Source organism: Balaenoptera physalus (genome assembly GCF_965194825.1).
Source record: "Balaenoptera physalus genome assembly, chromosome: 10".
NCBI classification, from domain to species: Eukaryota; Metazoa; Chordata; class Mammalia; order Artiodactyla; family Balaenopteridae; genus Balaenoptera; species Balaenoptera physalus.
Window position 1 is genome coordinate 60,576,641 of NC_138889.1, and position 21,797 is coordinate 60,598,437.

At 46.1% G+C, this 21,797-nt stretch overlaps 2 protein-coding genes across 25 annotated transcripts in view; one reads left to right on the forward strand and one right to left on the reverse strand.

Moving 5' to 3' along the window:
- XRRA1 (X-ray radiation resistance associated 1) overlaps nt 1–21,424 on the forward strand; it is an 80,099-nt gene extending 58,675 nt beyond the window's left edge. For 22 of the 24 annotated variants that reach the window (XM_082411236.1, XM_082411250.1, XM_082411239.1 and 19 more), the window contains 7 exons: nt 12,510–12,603; nt 13,375–13,490; nt 16,270–16,614; nt 19,155–19,353; nt 20,118–20,233; nt 20,445–20,550; nt 20,945–21,424. In XM_082411236.1, coding sequence (XP_082267362.1) covers nt 12,510–12,603; nt 13,375–13,490; nt 16,270–16,614; nt 19,155–19,353; nt 20,118–20,233; nt 20,445–20,550; nt 20,945–21,201 — 1,233 coding nt within the window. In that variant the 3' untranslated portion in view covers nt 21,202–21,424. Of the gene's footprint in view, nt 1–11,496; nt 11,620–12,509; nt 12,604–13,374; nt 13,491–16,269; nt 16,615–19,154; nt 19,354–20,117; nt 20,234–20,444; nt 20,551–20,944 lie in introns of those variants that run through there. The other 2 variants (XM_082411251.1, XM_082411259.1) reach the window with 2 other exon arrangements.
- RNF169 (ring finger protein 169) overlaps nt 5,838–21,797 on the reverse strand; it is a 109,079-nt gene continuing 93,119 nt past the window's right edge. Inside the window, exon 7 of the transcript XR_014250430.1 lies at nt 5,838–11,587. The gene's annotated coding sequence lies outside the window, so the exon portion shown is untranslated. The remainder of the gene's footprint in view (nt 11,588–21,797) is intronic.

Sequence of the window (21,797 nt, forward strand, 5' to 3'; positions counted from 1 at the left end):
GATGATCAAATGTCAAAGTCCTTCAAGGCCTACTTTGAGTCCCTTTTCTCCTCTTACTCTGTGTTTTCTCCCGAGGCTGGCTTCACATACCCATTGCCCATGACCAATGCCTCACAAACTTATAACTCCTTTGTACCCGAGACCAGTGTATCTACTGTCTACTTGAATTTCTACTTGGAGGTCTAAAAGGCACCTCCAAAAACACATATCCAAAGTGAATTAATGATCTTATCAATTCAAAAATGGATGTCCTTCCATGATTCCATATCGTAGTCAATAGCTGAGTTACTTGAGCTATTGACTCCGTTCAGGTACTTGAGCCAAAACCTGGTTGTCGTCTTTGATACTTCTCTCTCCTGTACATCCCTCCTCCCCACCCATATCTAATCCAAGTCTTGTCAAATTTAAGTCTCCATATTTCTTTTTTTTATGGAATTATAGTTGATTTACAATATTGTGTTAGTTTCAGGTGTATAGCATAGTGATTCAATATTTTTGCAGATTATATTCCATTACAGGTTATTACAAGACTGAGTATAATTCCCTGTGCTATACAGTATATCCTTGTTGCTTATCTATTTTATATATAATAGTTTATATTTCTTAATCCCATACCCCTAATTTGTCCTTCCCTGCTTCACTCTCTCCTTTGGTAACCACAAGTTTGTTTTCTGTATCTGTGAGTCTGTTTCTGTTTTGTATATACATTCATTTATATTATTTTTTAGATTCCAATATAAGTGATATCATACAGCATTTGTCTTTCTCTGTCTAACTTATTTCACTAAACGTAATATTTTCTAGGTCTATCCATGTTGCTGCAAATGGCATTATTTCATTTTTTTTATAGCTGAGTAACACCGTCAGTTTACATTCCCACCAATAGTATACGAGGGTTCCCTTTTCTCCACATCTTCTCCAACATTTGTTATTGGTAGACTTTTTTTTTTTAATATTTGTAAAAATTTATTTATTTATTTACTTTTGGCTGTGTTGGGTCTTCGTTGCTGCATGCAGGCTTTCTCTAGTTGCAGCGAGCAGGGGCTACTGTTCGTTGTGGTGCGTGGGCTTCTCATTGTGGTGGCTTCTCTTTTTGCAGAGCATGGGCTCTAGGCATGCGGGCTTCAGTAGTTGTGGCTCACTGGCTCTAGAGTGCAGGCTTAGTAGTTGTGGCGCACGGGCTTAGTTGCTCCGCAGCATGTGGGGTCTTCCCAGACCAGGCTCGAACCTATGTCCCCTGCATTGGCGGGCAAATTCTTAACCACTGTGCCACCAGGGAAGTCCCATGGTAGACTTTTTGATGATAGCCATTCTGACAGATGTAAGGTGATATCTCATTGTGGTTTTGATTTGCATTACTCTATTAGCGATGTTGAGCATATTTCATGTGACTGTTGGCCATCTGTATGTCTTTGGAAAATTGTCTATTCAAATCTTCTGCCCACTTTTCAATTGTATTATTTTGGTTTTCTTGATAATGAGTTGTATGAGCTGTTTGTATGTTTTAGATATTAACCCCTTGTTAGTTGCATCATTTGCAAATATTTTCCCCCATTCCACAGATTGCCTTTTTGTTTTGTCAGTGGTTTCCTTTGCTATGCAGAAGCTTTTAAGTTTAATTAGGTCCCATCTGTTTATTTTTGCTCTTATTTCTTTTGCCTTAGGAAAGTGATGCAAGAAAATATTGCTATAATTTATGTCAAAGAGTGTTCTATGTTCTCTTCTAGGACTTTTATGATTTCAGGTCTTACATTTAGGTGATTAAACCATTTTGAGTTTATTTTTGTATATGGTGTAAGAGAATGTTCTTTTTTTTTTTTTTTTTTGGCCGTGCTGCGCAGCTTGTGGGATCTTAGTTCCCCAACCAGGGATTGAACCTGGGCTCTTGGCAGTGAAAGCATGGAGTCCTAAACACTGGACTGCCAGGGAGTTCCCAAGAGAATATTCTAATTTTTTTTTTTTTACATGTAGCTGTCCAGTTTTCCCAGCACCACTTACTGAGGAGACTGTCTTTTTTCCATTTATATTCTTGCCTCCTTTGTCGTAGATTAATTGACCGTAGGTGTGTGGCTTTATTTCTTAGCTTTTTATTCTGTTCCATTGATGTATGTGTCTGTTTTTGTGTCAACACCATGCTGTTTTTGATTACTATAGCTTTATAGTATAGTTTGAAGTCTGGGAGGGTTATACCTCCAGCTTTGTTCTTTTTCCTCGGGACTGCTTTGGCAATTCTGGGTCTTTTGTGATTCCATATAAATTTTAGTATTATTTCTTCTAGTTCTCTGAAAAAAGTAATGGGTATTTTGATAGGGATTGCATTAAATGTGTAGATTGCTTTGGGTAATATGGCCATTTTAACAATATTAAAATCTTCCTATCCTCCAGCATGGGATATCTTTCCATTTCATTGAATCATCTTTAATTTCCTTCATCGATGTTTTACAGTTTTCCAAATACAGGCTTTCACTTCCTTGGATAAGTTTATTCCTAGGTATTTTTCGGATGCAATTAAAAAAATTTTTTTAATTGAAATATAGTTGCTGTACAATATTATATAAGTTACAGGTGTACCATAGTGATTCATAGTTTTTAAAGGTTGTACTCCATTTATAATTACTGTAAAGTAATGTCTATATTCCCTGTGTTGTACAATATATCCTTGTAACTTATTTTATACCTAATAGTTTGTACATCTTTCTTCTCTACACCTATATTGCCCCTTCCCCCTTCCCTTTCCCCACTGGTCACCACTAGTTTGTTTTCTATATCTGTAAGTCTGCTTCTTTCTTATTATATTCACTAGTTTCCTGTATTTTTTAGATTCCACAACTAAGTGATATCATACAGCATTTGTCTTTCTCTGACTTATTTCACTTAAAATAATACCCTCCAAGTCCATCCGTGTTGCTGCAAATGGCAAGATTTCATTCTTTTTTATGGCTGAGTATTAGTCCATTGTGTGTGTGTGTGTGTGTGTGTGTGTGTGTGTGTGTATACCACGTCTTCTTTATCCATTCATCTGTTGATGGTCACTTAGGTTGCTTCCATATCTTGCCAGTTGTAAACAATGCTGCTGTGAACACTGGGATGCATGTACCTTTTCAAATTAGTGCTTTTGTTTTTTTCAGATATTTACCCAGGAGTAGAATTGCTTGGTCAATGGTAGTTCTATTTTAAGTTTCTTGAGAAACCTCCATACTGTTTTCCACAGTGGCTGTACAGTTTACATTCCCACCAACAGTGCATGAGGGTTGTCTTTTCTCCACATCCTCTCCAACAACTGTTATATTTGTGTTCTTTTTGATGATAGCCATTCTGAGAGGTGTGAGGTGATATCTCATTGTGGTTTTGATTTGCATTTCCCTAATGATTAGAAGTGTTCAGCATCTTTTCATGGGCCTGTTGGCCATATGCATTTGCTCTTTAGAAAAATGTCTTCAGTTCTTCTGCCCATTTTTTAATCGGGTTGTTTGGTTTTTTTGATGTTGAGTTGTATGAGCTATTTATATATATATATTGGATATTAATCCCTTATTGGTCATATCATTTTCTCCTACTCAGGAGGTTGTCTTTTCCTTTTTTCAATGGCTTCTATTGCTGTGCAAAAACTTTTAGGTTTAATTAGGTTCCATTTGTTTATTTTTGCATTTATTTCCTTTGGTTTAGGAAACAGATCCAAAAAAATATTGCTATGATTTATGTCAAAGACTGTTCTGCCTTTGTTTTCCTCTAAAAGTATTATAGTATCCAGTCTTACATTTAGGTCTTTAATCCATTTTGACTTTATTTTTGTATATGGTGTTCGAGAATGTTTTAACTTCATTCTTTTACATTTAGCTGTCCAGTTTTCCCAGTACCACTTATTTGAAGAGATTATCGTTTCTCCATTGTATATTCTTGCCTCCTTTGTCATAGATTAATTGATTATAAGTGCATGGTTTTTTCCTGGGCTCTCTCTACTGTTGCATTGATGTCTCTTTTTATGCCAGTACCATAATGTTTTGATTACTGTAGCTTTGTAATATAGTCTGAAGTCAGGGAGCATGATTCCTACAGATCTGTTATTCTTTATCAAGACTGTTTTGACTATTTGGGTTCTTTTGTGTTTCAATACAAATTTTAATATAGTTTGTTCTGGTTCTTTGAAAAATGCCATTCATATTTTTTTTTGAATTTTAATATCCTTATTGGAGTTTAATTGCTTTACAATGTTCTGTTAGTTTCTGCTGTACAACACAGTGAATCAGCTATATGTATACATATATCCCCATATCCCCTCCCTCTTGAGTCTCCCTCCCACCCTCCCTATCCCACCCCTCTAGGTCATCAGAAAGCATCAAGCTGATCTCCCTGTGCTATGCAGCAGCTTCCCACTAGCCATCCATTTTACATTTGGTAGTGTATATATGTCAGTGCTACTCTCTCACTTCATCCCAGCTTCCCCTTCCCCCCGTGTCCATTGATATTTTGATAGGGATTGCATTGAATCTGTAGATTGCCTTTGGTAGTATGGTCATTTTAACAATATTGATTCTTCCAATCCAAGAACACGGTGTATCTTTCCATCTGTTTGTCATCTTCTTTTTCTTTCATCAGTGCCTTATACTTTTCCGAATACAGTTCTTTTGCCTCCTTAGGTAGGTTTATTCCTAGATATTTTATTCTTTTTGATGTGATGGTAAATGGGATTGTTTCCTTAATTTTTCTTTATGATAGTTCATTGTTAATGTGTAGGAATGGAACAGATTTCTGTATATTGATTTTATATCCTGCAACTTTACTGAATTCAGTGATGAGCGCTAGTAGTTTTCTGGTGGTGTCTTTAGGATTTTCTATATGTACTATTGCATCAACTGCAAATGGTGACAGTTTTACTTCTTCCTTTCCAATTTGGATTCCCTTTATTTCTTTTTCATCTCTGACTGTCGTAGCTAGGACTTCCAAAACTATGTTGAATAAAAGTGGCTAGAGTGGACATCCTTGTCTTGTTCCTGATCTTAGAAGAAATGCTTTCAGCTTTTCACTGTTGAGTATGATGTTAGCTGTGGGTTTGTCATATATGGCCTTTATTATGTTGAGGTACATTCCCACTATGCCCACTTTCTGGAGAGTTTTTATCATAAATGGGTGTTGAATTTTGTCAAAAGCTTTTTCTGCATCTATTGAGATGGTCATATGGTTTTTATTCTTCAATCTGTTGATGTGGTGTATCACACTGATTGATTTGCGTATATTGAAGAATCCTTGCATCCCTGGGATAAATCCCACTTGATCATGGTGTATGATCCTTTTAATGTACTGTTGGATTTGGATTGCTAGGATTTTGTTGAGGATTTTTGCATCTCTGTTCATCAGTGATATTGGCCTGTAATTTTCTTTTTTTGTCATATCTTTGTGTGGTTTTGGTATCAGGGTGATGATGGACTCACAGAATGAGTTTGGGAGTGTTCCTTCCTCTGCAATTTTTTGGAATAGTTTCATAAGGATTGGTGTTAACTCTTCTCTAAATGTTTGATAGAATTTGCCTGTGAAGCCATCTGGTCCTGGACTTTTGTTTGTTGGACTTTTTAAAATCACAGTTTTAATTTCAGTACTGGTAATTGATCTGTTCATATTTTCTATTTCTTACTGGTTCACTCTTGGAAGATTGTACCTTTCTAGGAATTTGTCCATTTCTTCTAGGTTGTCCATTTTATTGTCATGTAGTTGATTATAATAGTCTCTTATGATCCTTTGTATTTCTGTGGTGTCGGTTTTAACTTGTTTTTCACTTCTGATTTTATTGATTTGAGCCCTCTCCCTTCTTTCCTTGATGAGTCTGGCTAAAGGTTTATTAATTTTGTTTTTCTTTTCAAAGAACCAACTTTTAGTTTCATTGATCTTTTCTATTGTTTTCTTCATTTCTATTTCATTTATTTCTGCTCTGATCTTTATGATTTCTTTCCTTCTACTAACTTTGGGTTTTGTTTGGTCTTCTTTCTCTAGTTGCTTTAGGTGTAAGTTGGGGTTGTTTGAGATTTTTTCTTATTTCCTGAGGTAACACTGTATTGCCATAAACTTTCCTTTTATAAGTGCTTTTGCTGAGTCCCATAGGTTTTGGATTGTCGTGTTTTTGTTTTCATTTGTCTCTAGGTATATTTTTAATTTCATCTTTGATTTCTTCAGTGATCCATTGGTTGTTTAGTAGCATACTATTTATCCTCCAAGTGTTTGTGTTTTTTACAGTTTTTTTTTTCTTGTAGTTGATTTCTAATCTCAGCGTTGTGGTCAGAAAAGATGCTTGATAAGATTTCAGTTTTCTTAAATTTACCATGGCTTGCTTTGTGGCCCAGCATGTGAACTGTCTTGGAGAATGTTCCATGTGCACTTGAGAAGAATGTGTATTCTGCTGCTTTCAGATGGAATATTCCATAAATATCAATTAAGTCAATGTGATCTAATGTGTTATTTAAGGCTTGTGTTTCCTTATTGATTTTCTATCTGGATGATCTGTCCATTGATGTAAGTGGGGTGTTAAAGTCCCCCACTATTATTGTGTTACTATCGATTTCTCCTTTTATGGCTATTAGCATTTACCTTATACATTGGTGTGCTCCTATGTTGCATGCATATATATTTACAATTGTTATATATTCTTGGATTGATCCCTTGATCATTATGTAGTTTCCTTCTTTGTCTCTTGTAACAGTCTTTATTTTAAAGACTGGTTTTTCTTTCGTAATTTTCTTATTTCCACTTTTGGCCTTTTCTTTTTTGCCTAGTGAAGTTCCTTTCAGCTTTGTTGTAAAGCTGGTTTTGTGGTGCTGAATTCTTTTAGCTTTTCCTTGTGTGTAAAGCTTTTGATTTCTCCATCAAATCTGAAGCACTGCCTTGCAGGGTAGAGTATTCTTGGTTGTAGATTATTCCCTTTCATCACTCTAAATATATCATGCCACTTCCTTCTGGCCTGCAGAGTTTCTGATGAAAAATCAGCTGATAGCCTTATGGGAGTTTCCTTGCTGCTTCTTGTATTCTCTCTTTATCTTTAATTTTTGTCATTTTAGTTACAATGTGTCTTGATGTATTCCTCTTTTGAGTTAATCCTGTATGGGACTCTCTGTGCTTCCTGCACTTAGATGTCTGTTTCCTTTCCCGGTGAGGCAAGTTTTCAGCTATTATGTCTTCAGTTATGTTCTCAGCCCCTTTCTCGCTTCTCTTTCTGAGACCCTTATAGTGCAAATATTTGTGCACTTGATGTGGTCCCAGAGGTCTCTAACTGTCCTCATTTCTTTTCTTTGTCTTTTTTTCTGTTCAGTGGCAGTGATTTCCACTACTCTGTCTTCCAGCTCACTGATTTGTTCCTCTGTGTTATATAGTCTACTATTGATTCCTCATAGTGTTTTCATTTCAGTTATTGCATTCTTCATCTTTGTTTGTTCTTTATATTTTCTAATTCTTTGTTTAAAAACTTCTAACTTCTCTCTGTGTGCATCCATTCTTTGTCCAAATTCTTTGATCATCCTTATGATCATTACCCTGAACTCTTTCTCAGGTAGATTGCCTATCTCCACTTAGTTTTTCTTCTGAGGTTTTAGCTTGTTCCTTCATCTGGAACATGTTCCTATTTCACCTCATTTTGCCTAAGTTGCTGTTTTTATTTTTATGGGTTTGGCAAGTTGGTTCTGTTTCCCGACTTTGGAGAAGTGTCCTTTTGTAGGAGATGTCCTGTGTGTCCCAGCAGTACACTACCCTCTCATCACCAGAGCTATGTATGCTGTGCGGATCTTTTGTGGCAGGCTGACTGTGTGCACAGTCTGAGCATGTGGGTGGTCTGCTAGACTTGATTGGCCCCTGGTCCTGTTGGTTGCCAGACCCTGCCTTGTGTGGAGGCTGCCTGTCGCTGGTTCGTAGGACCCAGTCATGAGGTGGCTGACTGCGGAATCTTGGCGCGCCCTGGGTCCAGCTTACTGGTGGGCAGAATCAGGGTCCAGGAGGCCTCAGTCTATTGTGTGTCCACTGGTGGGTGAAGGAAGGTTCTGGGGCTAGTGCTGGACTACTGGTGGGCAGAGCTGTTTCCTGGGGTCTGGTTGCAGGGTGCAAAGGTCCTAGAGGTGGTGTCAGATTGCTGGTGGGTGGGCTGATTCCTAACACAGTTGGTTGTGGGGTCTGGGGTATCCTGAAGTGCATGTCGGCCTGCTAGTGGGCGGGCTAGGGCCCAGCCATTCCCAGGGTAGGATATGGCCTACTAGTGAGTGGGCTGGTTCCGCAGGCTGTGGTTTTCTTGTGGCTGGTGTCTGCCTGCTGGTGGGTGAAGCTGGGCCTGACGCTAGACCAGGTTCTCTGGTGGGCAGGGCCAGGGCCCAGCAGGTCCCAGGGCAGGGTCTGACTTGCTATTGGGCAGGCCATGTCTGCAGACTGGGGGGCTGCGGTTTTCTTATGGCTGCTCTCTGCCCACTGGTGGGTAAAAATGGGCCCGAGGCTAGAGCAGAATCCTTGGAGGGTGGGGCTGGGCCCAAGGGATTATGGGGCTGGGGCCTGTCCACTGGTGGGTGGAGCTGGTTCCTGGGGCCTCAGGTCTAGTGCCTGCACTCTGGTGTATGGGGCCAGGTCCTGGGCCCTCTGGTGGGCAGGGCCATGTCCAGGTGTGGCTATGGGCTCAGGGGTTCTTAAGGCAGCCTGTCTGCTCATGAGTAGGGCTGTGTCCTTTCCCAGTTAGTTGCCTGGCCTGAGGCCTCCCAGTACTGATGTCTACAGACTGTTGAACCAGGGCAGCACTGCATCCTGGGACTAATAAGCTAGAGGGAGGATTCTAAAATGGCGCTTGCCAGCACCAGTGTCCATGTGGCAGAATGAGCTCCCCAGATGGCTGCCACCAGTGTGTATGTCCCCATGGTGAGCTCCAGTTGCATCCTGCTTCTCCAGGAGACTCCAAGATCAGCAGATGGGTCTAATCCAGGCTCGTACCAAATTACTGCTTCTGCCCTGGGTCCCAGAGTGTGAGATTTTTATGTGCTTTACGAGTGGTCTCTATTTCCCCCAGCCCTCTGGGACTCTCTAAAGTAAGCGCTGCTGGCCCTCAAAGCCAGATGCTCTGGAGGCTCATCTTCCCAGTGCAGGACCCCTGGTCTGGGGAGCTCAGTGTGAGGCATGGACCTCTCACTTCTTTGGGAGAACCTCTGCAATTGTCATTATTCTCCTGTTCGTGGGTTGCCCACCCAAGGGTATGGGACTTGACTATATTGCAACTCCACCCCTCCTACCCATCTCATTGTGGTTCCTTCTTTATATCCTTAGGCATAGAAGACCTTTTCTGTTAGCTTCTGGTCCTTTTCATCAATGGTTGTTCCGTAAATAGTTGTGATTTTGGTGTGCCTGTGAGAGGGGGTGAGCTTAGGGTATTTCTACTCTACCATGTTGGCCAATCCCCGGTCTTGAATGATGTTTTCATGTGGGAGCATCCATATGTAGACTGGGTGTACCCAGTGACTTTGGGGTGACGGCTGGATCTGACGTGGATGGCAGCCACGTCTTTCCTCAGGGTGTGCTGGCCACTAAGATGAGGGTGTGGCTGGTGTTGGATTAGCTAGAGCCTCCAGCAGAGTGTGAGGCAGGACTTCCTCTCTGCTCAGTGGCCACCGTCACTCTGTCGGGGGTGGGGCCTGCTGCCCAGTTGCTGGAGCAGAAGCCCTGAGCGTCCAGCTTGAGCTGGCTCCGTTCCCTTTAAGTGTGTGTGTTTCCCTTCTCCCCACCCTGGGGCCTTGCCCTGGAGGAGGGGAGTGCTGAAGCAAGCGGGGCTTGTGCGCTCATAGAGGTCCGGTGCTCCGCCTGTGTAGGCGTCTGCAGCTCCACGCAGCTGCAGCCCAAGGTCACATCTTTTCCCCGTTATGGTTGGCCCAGATCCAGTGCAAGGTTGTGGCATAGATTGGCCAGGGCTGGAGCATTCCCTAGGCTGGGACTGGGGATCACGGTGTTTTGGTTCAGGAATTGAAGCTCTGCGCAGCTGTGGGAAGTTGGGCTGCTTCTGTAGTGCTATTTGAGTAAGTGCGAACAGTCGCTGCCACCACCCACCTAGACCACACCCCAGGCCCCCGAGCCACCTAGATGGAGTCTTTTCCCGGACCTGACTGCCCTAGATCCCGTGCCAGGCTGTGGCACGGAAGAGCGGGACTGGGGTGTTCTCTCGGCTCACACTGGGGAGTGCGGTGCGGCGGCAGCTGCTAGGCAGACCTCTCTCCACCATGTCTGGGGGTGAGCCTGCACCCGTGCACTCCTCACAAGTGGAGTCAAGGCTTCTTCAGCCTTTCTATCTGTCCTGGCATTTCTCCAGACAGCCAAGGGGCTTGTCTCCTCCCTGCAGGACCCCTCGTCCCCTCCGGGGACACCCTGTCTGTGGCTCGACCCGCTCACTCCCCACCCATGCGATCTCCCTTTTCCTCTTAGTCCCCTCCCCGGGGCACAGGTCCTGACCAAGTGCTTTTCTTCTGTCCTACCTGATTACGTGGGAATCTTTCTTGCAGCCTTGGTGGTTTAGGAGTTCTTCTGCCAGTTTCCAGTTAGTTTTCCATGAGAACTGTTCTGCATGTAGATGTGATTTTGATGTGTTTGTGGGGTCAGGTGAGCTCCACATCCTCTTACTCTACCATCTGGATCCCCCTGCTGAAGCACTAGCCTAGGTCCTCATATTTCTAAACATTCATCTCATGGCTTCTAATCTTTGGTCTGGCCCATACTTGCATCCCCAGCCTCATTCTGCACCAGCCACCCTTTCCCTCTGCTTTTAGTCACACTAGCCTTCTTTAAATCCTTCCAACAGGCATTCCTCCTCTTTGCTGTGAGACCTTTCACACATTCTCTTTGTACGGAACATTTCCTCTCTGCATTAGAGTAAGTTTAATACTAGCTGCTGCGACAAACTTAAAAATGTCAATGACTGAACACAAAAGTTTATTTCTTGCTTTTACAAAATCTATTGTGGATATTCCTGGTTGGTAGGTGGCCTTCCACATGATCCTTCAGAGAGCCAGGTCCCTTCTGGCTATGGCTCTGTCATCCCATGGGACCTTAAGAGTACTTTATTGGATCCTATGCAACTGGTGGATAGATGGTTGAGTGAGGGGAGGGTGGTGAGAGACGTAGAGGATCCTACAGGAGGTTTTGAATGGGCTGTACCTGGAAACGGCATTTATCACTTCCACCCAGGTGCACTGGCTAGAACTGAGTCATATGCCCACATCTAGCTGCCTAGGAGGCAGGAAGAAACAGTCTAGCTGTGTGCCCAGAAAGTAGAGGGCATGGCTTCAGTTAATCCAGAGATTTCTTTGACACATACTACATCCCCAGCTGCATTCACTGATTACCTCCTGCCCGTCCTTCAGATCTCAGGGACGCCTTCTCTTACCTCTGTGACTAGGTCAAATCACCCTAGTCCTTCATGTGCCTCTCTTTTGTGGCAGTAATCACTGTTGTAAATTCATGCTCCTTTGTGTTACTGTTTCTTCTGTGCTTGTTTCCCACTAGGTACTGTTCCTCGAGGATAGGAATTGTATCTCTTTTGCTCAGTCCCAACCCAGTGGTTGGTACATGTAGTCATTCAGTAAATATTTGTTGACTGAAGGAACCAAAATGAAAGAAAATGGAGAGGTAATTGCCCCGTGGGCATCTACTGCTACCCAGTGTGGCTCCAGAGGAAGTCAGACTGAAATACCATCCCACTCCCAGCCCTTAGTGCTATCTGTGGGTCCCAAATCTGACTCAACACCTTTCAGTGTGTCTAGGCATCTGAAAGGCCACTGCCCAGCTCCTGGCCCCTCTGATACTATTTCATTGCTAATAGACACCCTGCCCAAGGTTATCCCCAGATGTTCCAGCCACTCTTCTCAACAAGGATTGTGTATTTTTGCCCTTCAGAGGCTGGCCTCATAGGGGTAGGGTGGCGTCGGGGCCCCAGACAGCCACGAGGTCTCCCTTACCCCACTGGCTCTGCTTATCCCTTAGATGCGTGTGTCCCCCTGACCTCCTGTCCCCTATCCCTCCCCAGAACAGGCTTTAGTGAAAGAGACTATCAGTGCTGTTGACAGGCTGACCGGGTGTGTAGAGGTTGCACTGAGAAAGGTGAAGTGTCAGACAAAACGTATCCTGAAGTCAAAGTCCACGCCTTGCCAAATTTCCAGCCTCCTTGGGAGACAAGTGCTAAATGTATTTGTTCTTATTATTTTGTCACCAGCATCCTTAATATTTGGTATAAGCTACCTATCCAGTGTGGAGAAGGGAAAAAAATTCTTACCTTTCAAATGTGTAACAGTGATGGTGGAATTTTGAACAGGAGGGGCAAAGGTATTCTGAGGGTGAACAGGTGAAACTGCAGGATAAGACACTGCCCAGCAGTAAGTCCTGTCCCTAGCAGCCTCACTCCTCCAGCCCCACCCTCACCCCAGACCTAGCAAGCATGCAGCCCTGCATTGTGGGGCCTTGCAGCACTTGGGCAGAGGTGAGGGCGGTGTCAATCTGATGCTCTCCCGCATTCCTTACAGATTGCAAAGGAAGATGCCATTCTGCCGGTAGCTCTCTTCCCATCTCTCTGCGAGCTCATCTTTCATAACAACCCTCTGGTGGCCCATACACAAGGTATGGTACCCACAAACCTGCCCCCTGAACCCAGTCTCCAAGAAGCAACGTGGGCATCCTCATTCCTACCTCAGTGCCGAGCCCTGCTCTGCTCTGCATCGTGGGTGGACAAGGTTCATAGTGCATTGGGGGCTGTAGAAAGCAACAGAGACCTCTGAGCACATGCTCTGCACTAACTCATCCTGACGGCAAACCTGTGAAGCGGGCATTTTTGTCCCCGTGCACAGTAGATGAAACTGAGGATCAGAGAGGGTCACAATCTACCCAACGTCACACAGCAACAAAGAGGCAGCGCTGGGAATGGAGTGCAGAATTATCTAGATCCTGCATGGGCTCTATAACAACACTTTGCTTTGTGGAACAGGTCTGTTGTGACCTCACTCCCCACTTCCCAGTTGGGGAGGAGTGGGAGGCCGAACTGCTGAGCCCTCTCCACCCACAGCATGCTGAATGCAGTAGATGCTCTGTCAGTACTGGAACCCACTGTCAAAGATGCAGCAGCTGGAGGCATTTTAGAATCCTGGGCCTTGGAGTGACACTAGGGTATTCTAATCTCTACTCTACACTGTCTTCATTGCCTTGGGCAAATTCCTTAACCTCTCTGTGCCTCAGTTTCCTCACCTGTCAAATGGGCATAATATAGGTACCTACCTCCTAGAGCTGGTGCGAGAATTAAGTAAGTTTATACATGTACATGAACAGTGCCTGGCACACAGAAGCCCCCAGTAAATGTTAGCTAATAGTAATCTTATTTTCCCACCATGGCTCCAGGGGTCCCTCCACTGCTAAAAAGCTTCCTCCAGGAGCGGCTGGGAATCCACTTAATCCGAAGGAAGATGGTAAAGGCTAAGCATCACATTTTGATGCCTCGGAAGGACTCTCGGAAGGTAAGGCTTCAAAGGCAGGACCCCCCAAGCCCAGGGGGAGTGGAGCCTATTTTAATGCCTGCAGACCAATCTGGCAGCAGAGCTGCTCCCTCCCACAATATCTGGGATCCCTCCGTTAGGTTTGTAGCAGCAGTTTTGTCTTCTCCTTCCCTCGCTCTCTTACATACAGATATACCCAGGAGAGACAAGACAGCCAGCCAGAGACCCAAAAGTCAGAGTAGGGAGGAGCCTGGGAGGGCATTGAGTCTGACCCCCTAACTTTACAGAGAAACTGAGGTCCAGAGAAGACGCTGTGGAGAAGTGGAGAGAAATCAGTCAGAAGACCCAGGTGTGAGTCTGGCTCCATCATTTTTCTAGCTGCCTGAACTTGGGCAAGATTTCCACTCTCTGAGCTTCAGCTTCTCAACTCTAAAACCTCTCAGAGCTGCTGAGAGGACTGGATGAAGCAACAGATATAAAAGTACTTTATAAACTCCCAAAACCCCTACGAATGCAGGTTACAGTCACCTATGGGAATCGTGAGTAGCTGCTCCAGGCCTAGAATACACATCTCCTGCCTGAATCTTGGGAAGCGTTTCCTACCGTTGACAGCAGTCTGCTCCCTCAGTACCTCCCCCAGCTAGTGGTCTTAGATTTGCCTTCTGGGATGCTGTAAAGTAAGTCAAATTCCTCTTTCATCCGAAGGATTTCAGAAATTTCTGTGAAATGCTGCTCCCTCCTGAACTTTAGTCTTCCTACAGCCAAAAGCTGGACTGGGCATTGCTGATCCCGAAAGTTAATTACAGTTATTCCCTGCCCACCCCCCCAGTCTGCTTCTGTACAGCCAAGCTCTTGTCTTGAGCCCTCAGAGGACCAGAGCAGCATGTAAAACCAGAAATAGAAATTCAGAGGGTTTCCATCATCTTTCCCCTTGTCTGTTGCCTCCCCTAAGGATCCTGCTACTTCCCTTCCCATCAGCCAGCTGGGGAAGGGCACAGTCAGTGAGCCGGATGCTAAGTACGTAATCCCCTCTCCCACGTACGGAACACCCATGCTGAGAACTTGCACACGTGCTACCCTGTAACCCTCACCACGGACAAGGAAACAGGCTCAGAGAGGTGAAATAACTTATTTGTTAAAAGGTAGTGTTGGGGTCCAGGGGCACCGCTACAGTTCCAACTAGTAGAGGATAAACACCAAGTATCAGTGGCCAAATGAGAAGCACATCAATGCTTTGTGAATCTAGGCAAACACCATCTAACCTCCAATGCAGGCTAGACTGGAGTGTTGTGTGGCCTGCAGGCAGGTTGGAGATGCCTACATGTCCCCTGTGTGCTCCCAGAGATGGGCTGGATGTATAGCCTTTTACTCACTCAGTTACACAGACCAAGGTTGCTGGCCCTCCCTCATACTAGGCATGGACAAGACAGGGGGGAAATGGAGAACCTGCCAGAGCAGGCCTGGGCCCACCCAACGTGTAACCAAAACGCTGTATGAGGCCTCTGTGTGTGAGAACACAAAGGGAAGATCAAACGGCCTGCCCTTGATGCTCAGCAGTCCAGCCCATCTGGGACACGGGGTCCAATGACTCTCAACCTCTGACCAGTCAGATTATCCAGTCTTCCCTCAGGAAAGTGGTGGTGGGATAGAGAGTGTCCCCAGCACTCCTCCAGCACAGACCTGTGAGAGGGAGGAATAAATGTGGCCCCTTCTCCACCAGCCGGCAAATGACGGCACTTGGTGTTTTGGACACTGAGGCATGAGTTCTGAAAAAAGACTCTGGGTCCCTCAGGCTTCAAGTCTAAACACTGAGATTTTACATATTTCAAAAAGGAAATATTTTCTTAGAATCCTATTTTATAAAATCCTATTAATCCTATTATATAAAAGTCATCCGTCACACTCCCTAGTTTGTTAGGTACATTTGTGCTCACAATCTCATTTGGGAGAACGCTGCGAGACAGGCAGGCAGGGACTATTCTCCCATTTTGTAAGCTCAAACGATAGACTGTGCTTGAGATCTTTCCACTGCACTGCATGCCTGTCAAAGTACAGATATAAGTGGACCAAATACCTTTGACAAAGAATAAAAACAATTCACTGTATAACTAGGGAGGGGAAGCAGAACTAAGCCCAGCTGAGGGAGACTGGGCCCATGGCTCTCTCCTGGCAGATGAGGCAGAGGAGGAGGAGGCGGGAAGGATGACAGGCTTTTGCTAACTAAGGAAGCTGAGCAGTTCAGTGGGAAAGTAGTTATTGCCTTGGGTCTAAACCCTGAGAGAGATTTGCCTTATATAGGGGTCTTTATATAAGGTGCACGGACTAGCACCCTGAAAGGGGCCTGGTGCTGCTGCCTTCCAGAGAATGTGGGACCACCTCCCCCAGGCCCTCCTAGGAGTCCCCGAGGGGAGTCAAGGGCACGGTGGGACACCTTGATCAGAGGAATGAGGCTGCTGCAGGCCAGAGTGATATGGTCAGGCATCTAGAATGAGGCCTGGAGCCTCTGCCACTGAACAACTCTGTGACCTCGGACAAGTCATTTTACCTCTCTGAGCCCCAGTTTCCTTATTTATAAAATGAGGACACTTATTCACTGGGTAGTTTGAGGTGTAAATAAAACTACATGCCACGTACGGGGTACATCGTAGATGCCCAATAAGTGTGGTTTTGCCCCCTCCCTCCCGCTATGAGACCTCACCCAGTGCTTTGACCACTATACCAGTTAGCCTTAGGCTGGTGATATCCAGGAGGAGAGATTCTGATTAGGAAGCAAGCCAATTCAGCCCTTCTCCCATGACAGGTGAAAACCCAAGTCCCAAAGGTGCCAAAGCAGCCTCTGATTCTCCATCACCCACCCGTGACCACAATCAAGTCTTCCTCAAAGGAGATGCTGGAAACAGAGGCAGAGTTGACTAAAGAGCTGCCCGCCACCAAGACCATTTCTGTGGAGCGAGAGATGCCCATCGAGGGCCCGGATGGCCTTCCCCTCTCCCACCGGGCCTTCGTGCCACTGCCTCCCATCTGCTCCGACTCCACTGTGCATAGTGAGGACACATCCCGCCAGAGCGACGCTGCTGGCCGCCTCAGCCCAGACCACCCGTCAGATGAGGACACCAAGAGCACAGAGTCCATCTTCTTGACCCAGGTGCCTGGACCCACCTGCCCCTGCCCACTCGTTCCCAGCTCCCATGGGTTCCTGTCCAACCCTTAGACGGCTGGACTGCTGTAGGCAGCTGGAACTAAGCACAAGGCAGTTCTGGAAACCAGAAAGCAGCAGCCTTGGCCGAGCCTGCAAGCCCCTTCTGGGAGTTCCACTGATCCAGGGCTACTGGCAGGGACACCCATGGGGATAAGTCATGGTCCTGTAGCACAGACAGCATCTGGGATTTGGCTGGGGCGTTGGTCAGACCAGTTTCTTGGAAGGATTTGCTGCTGCCTCTGCCTATCTGCATAAGGTCACCGCACTTCTGATGTTGCACCTGAATCCTGGGAGCACAGGTGGATGAGACATGGGTCCTGCCCTCAAGATGTCCTCAGTCTAATAGGGGAGATGGTCAGGAACCATGCATGCAGTCAGTGCTGAGACTGAGGAAAACTCAGGGGCTGGGAGCCTGGAGGAAGGAGGGATGCCTCTGTCCTAGACCAGGAGGGCTTCCTAGAAGCAGTTCAAATGAGCTGAGCTTTGCAGGCTGAGTAGGAGTTAACAAGGTGAAGAGCTGGGTAGCAAGGACATTCTGGGCAGAGTGAACAGCGTGAAGCAGGGTACAGAGGAAGGAAATTAAAATGGTACGTACAGAACCATGAATGATTCAGTGTAAATACAGTAGAAAGGTGACAGGTAGGAAAAGGGAAGTTTAGGCTGGAGGAGTTGGTAGGGCCCCCTTGAACTTTATTATTGTAACATTATTATCCTCCCTGATCTTCCTGCCTCCAGTCTTGCCCCTCCAATCTGCCAGATCTTTCCAAGATGTACATCCACCCATAAATTATCTAACTCTCTATCCATACATCTCGTACTTGTTCCACACATGACTTATAGTGACATACAAATTCGTACAATATAAAAGTATCTTTATGAACTAAATCAGAACCTTCTTGGAACAAAACAGAGTATAAACAAACAAGTATTAAAAAATAATTGAGATAGTTGGATAAAAGGAAGATATGCACAGGAAAGGAAATAATGAGTGCAAGGCCAATTCTGTCACTCAAATGTGCACATCATGCACTGCCACTCTCATAATAGAGGTCTACTGCCAAAATGCAGTTCGAGCTTCCTAGTGGCCTAAGCAATACAGTCAATTATGAGTCACCATGATTGAAAAAAACAATCCCCCAATTGCCCAGGCTATAACCTCCAATACAGTGTTGTCTTTTTCCTCCTGATCTTAGCAGACAACTGTTCAGTCTTTCATCATTAATTATGATTAACTGTGGGTTTTTCATAAATGCCCTTTATCAGGTCAAGGAAATTTCTTTCTATTCGTAGCTTGTTGAGTATTTTCTATCATGAAGGGGTGTTAGATTTTGCCAAGTGCTTTTTCTGTGTCTGTTGCAATCATGTGGTTTTTGTCCTTTATCTATTGATATGGTATATTACATTAATTGATTTCCAGATGTTAAATCAACCCTGCATACCTGGGATAAATCCCACTTTGGATGGCATATAATCCTTTTTATATGTTGCCGGTTCAGTTTGCTAGTATTTGGTGGGTATTTCTGTGTTTATATTCACAGGGATATTGGTCTGTAGTTTTCCTTTCTTGTGATGTCTTTCCCTAGTTTGGGTTTCAGGGTAATACTGACTTCAGAGAATGAGTGTTCCCTCTTCCTCTATTTATTTTTGGGAAGAGTTTATGAAGGGTTGGTGTTAATTCTTTAAATGTTTGGTAGAATTCACTACTGAAGCCATCTGATCCTTGGCTTTTCTTTGTGGGAAGTTTTTAAATTACTAATTCGATCTCTTTACTTGTTATAGGTCTACCCAGATTTTCTATTTCTTCTTTAGTCAGCCATAAGTTTTAATTAAGGGTATAACTACATTCCTACTGGTTTCATAAAGATGCTTCTTATAACACCATCACAGTAAGGCTAAAAAAGTGAATTCAGACAATGTTCACTGACCCCTTTTAAAACTCTTCCATGGCTTGCCATTACAGTGAGGATAAAGAAAATACAAACAAAAACAAAACAAACACCCTCAGCTTGGCATTTAAAGGTCCATACCGAGCTGGGCCCTGCTTATTGCTCCAGCTGCCTATCTCTTTACGGTACCCTCCAACCACAGCAATATTTCACTCCCCGCAAATGCACTTTGCTGTGTCTTAACTATGCATCTTTGCCCATGCTCTTTCCTGCCTGCAACAGTCCTCCTTTCTCATCACTTGCCGTCTACCTGGGGATGGCTCTCCTGGTTCTTCAAGACTTCGCTCAGGCTAAGGCAACAACCCCTCCAGTGAGCTTCCTGGCCCCCCAGGCTGTTTAGGGCTTCCTGTGGGCTCACCCTGAACCCTTGTGCTCTCTCCTGTGACAGCATTTATCACAGTGTATGGTAACTGTCTATTTTCATGTCTGCTTCCTCTCACCCCAGTCTGGGTTCTTGCCCATAACAGGATGCAGCATGGGGACCCACACAGAGCTCAGAAGTGTTAAGGGAATGCATTTTCTTTTTCTTCTGGGGCACAGGTCAGTGGGCTGTCTTCCTCCATCTTCCAGAGGGTTGCTACAGAGATAAAGGAGAAAGACCAAAGACCACCACCCACAGCACCCAGAGAGGTGAAGAGGACTCAGAAGAAGCTCCCATCTGCCTCCTTCCCCAGAAAGTACCACGGCTCTGAGGAGCTGCTCACAGCCAAGCCTGATCCAGCCTTCACTGAGCCGAAAGGTACGTGAGGAGAATGGCTCCGGGCAAGGGGCTCTCTCCATGGCCCAGAGCAAGTCAGGGCAAAGCCAAGGCGGGTGCCAAGCCTCTTTTCCGGGCCAGGGTGTCATCTTCTGTCTGAATGTCTGTCAAAGGGCCCCTGAGGGTGTTCTGGTTTGGAGCCCTACTTGTCAGGACCCCTGGCCTGGACCTTCATTGGCTTTTGGGGAACCACAGCTGTTCAGAGATTCCAGCCAGTCTGGACCCAACTGCTTTGGTTGGAAAAGTCTCTCCAGGAAGGGTGTGACGAACAAACACCCAGACTGGTCAGATTCCCAAGGTCCTCCCCAGCCCAGTTAATCTCCAAAGCGAACACCCAAAATCCTCCCTGTGTGGTTTGAGACAAGGGAGGCAGTGCCTTCTCCGGCCCCTTATTTCAGACTCTGCTGTATTAACAGTATCTGCAGTGGTGCTCAGCTGTGCTCTGTTGGGTGTCATTCTCTGCAGTGTAACCCCCTGAGGTTAATGGGTTACTTGGGGTTACTCCCTTTCCCCACTCCTATGCTATTTTTTCCATCAGGATCTGTGCACATAGGAAACAAGTATTCACTGAACAAATGATGGAACTTCTGGCACCACAACAGATCAGGGCAGGATATAGGAACAGTGTTTTCTTTTTGGAGCCCCTCATCTTTTTACCCAGGGCTGCTATGAAATGGGGAATGAAGAAATTGGGGGAGGCATCCAGGAGGAGGGGGATGCGCCTTGACCTTGTCTTTTTGCCCTAGGAATCCAGAAGAATGCACAGGCCTTGCAGCACATGTTGAAACATCCGCTCGTGTACCGCTTCTGCAAGCCCAGGCTGGACACTCTTCAGAAACACTATGTTCCCAAGGAGAAACGGGTAAACTTCCACCTCACTGTGTATGTGAACTGCCCCTCAGGACCCCACGGGTACAGAGGTGGCTGTCACCTTGGGACCTTCAAAGAGCCATGCTTTTCCCTAGTGCCCCCAAGTTCTCCCCTGCCTGTCACTGTGACTGTATGAGGAGGTGAGGCCATGAAAGTCTGAGGAGAAGACTGGGATAACACTGTGCTCTCCTACCTCCCGCCAGACCCAGAGGATCCCTATTCCACCCCCCCGGAAGACTCGAGCCCAGCTGCTGGATGACATCCTCATTCGCATGCGGGACCCCTGGAACATTACTGAGGCACCACTAGGTACGGCTCTGACCCCCAGTCCTCAGCTGCCAGGATCCAAGATCTAGCAGTTTACTCACCTGCTGGTATAGGCAAAGGGCTTGTGTTGGAGCAGGAAGGGCCCTTAGAGAGCATCTGCCCCAGACCTTCCTGTGTGCAGATGGAGAAACTGAGGCCTGAGTGAGGCAGAGAGTTGCCTAAAGTCACACAGCATGTTACCAATGGCTTGAGACAGAATCAGAAGGGGATACCTCTGGCTTTCTAGTGCCCAAACTGGAGAGACCATTTTCAGGCCCTCAACATCCTCTTCCCACCCCTCCCACTTTCTGGGGGGCTCTGGACCCAGTCCCCGCCACTTTGGGCTAGGTGGGACCCAGGGTGACCTTGGTGGCCCTCGCGGCTTTTCTCCCTGCAGGAGCTGTCCTGTGCCAGCGGCCAGAGCAGCGGCTGGTGAACCAGAAGCAGTACCTGGAGGCCAAAAGGCTGCTGAAGGAGTTTCGTGCGCGGTACCGGCGGCTGGTGCACTGCTCACTGCGGTCGGTGTTCGGGGCCGCGGCACCACCCCAGGTCCGCCCGGCACTGAGCGAGGGCCAGCCTAAGAAGTTCGGCCGCTTCCTCGAGTTCATGGATGAGTTCTGCCAGGAGCCCACGGCCAGTGACTCGAAAGGCTAGGGCTGCGCACGGGGCCATGTGCACCGCCCCGCCTGCGCCCCACACCCTCCGCAAGGGCTCCGTGCCCTTGACTGCTCCTTGGGACGGGTGCGGGCCTCCGGGCTCTGCTCAGCCTCACTCGCTGGCCGCCGAGAGTGGGGAGCTCATCAGGACCTCCTCTCCCTGGGCCGGGCAGGAACCGGCACGTGGCCCAACAGCAATAAAGAGTGGGTGCATAACGCAAGGTAGGCCTCATGCCTTTTTGGAGCCTAGGCCAGGTTGTCGCACTGGGGAAAGAAACCCCAGCTGATGCGCATCCCTAGAGTCCTGTGGGAAACCTGCCTGAGTCACACAGAGTGGTAACACTGTGTTACCCCACAGAGCTGGGATAAGCACTAGGACGGAAAACAGGGTTGATGAAACAGAGAAACAGCACAGAATCTAAAGCTCAGAGATATTAACTAACTTGCCCACAGCCACTAGTGAGTGAGTGTGTGTGTGTGTGTGTGTGTATGTGCGCGTGCACGTTGGGAGCAGGGCGGGTACAAAACTGAGGCCTCTAGGCCCCCAAAAGCCTCTAGGCTTTCTCTGTTGGGCAGCTTTTTCCACTGTGAGGG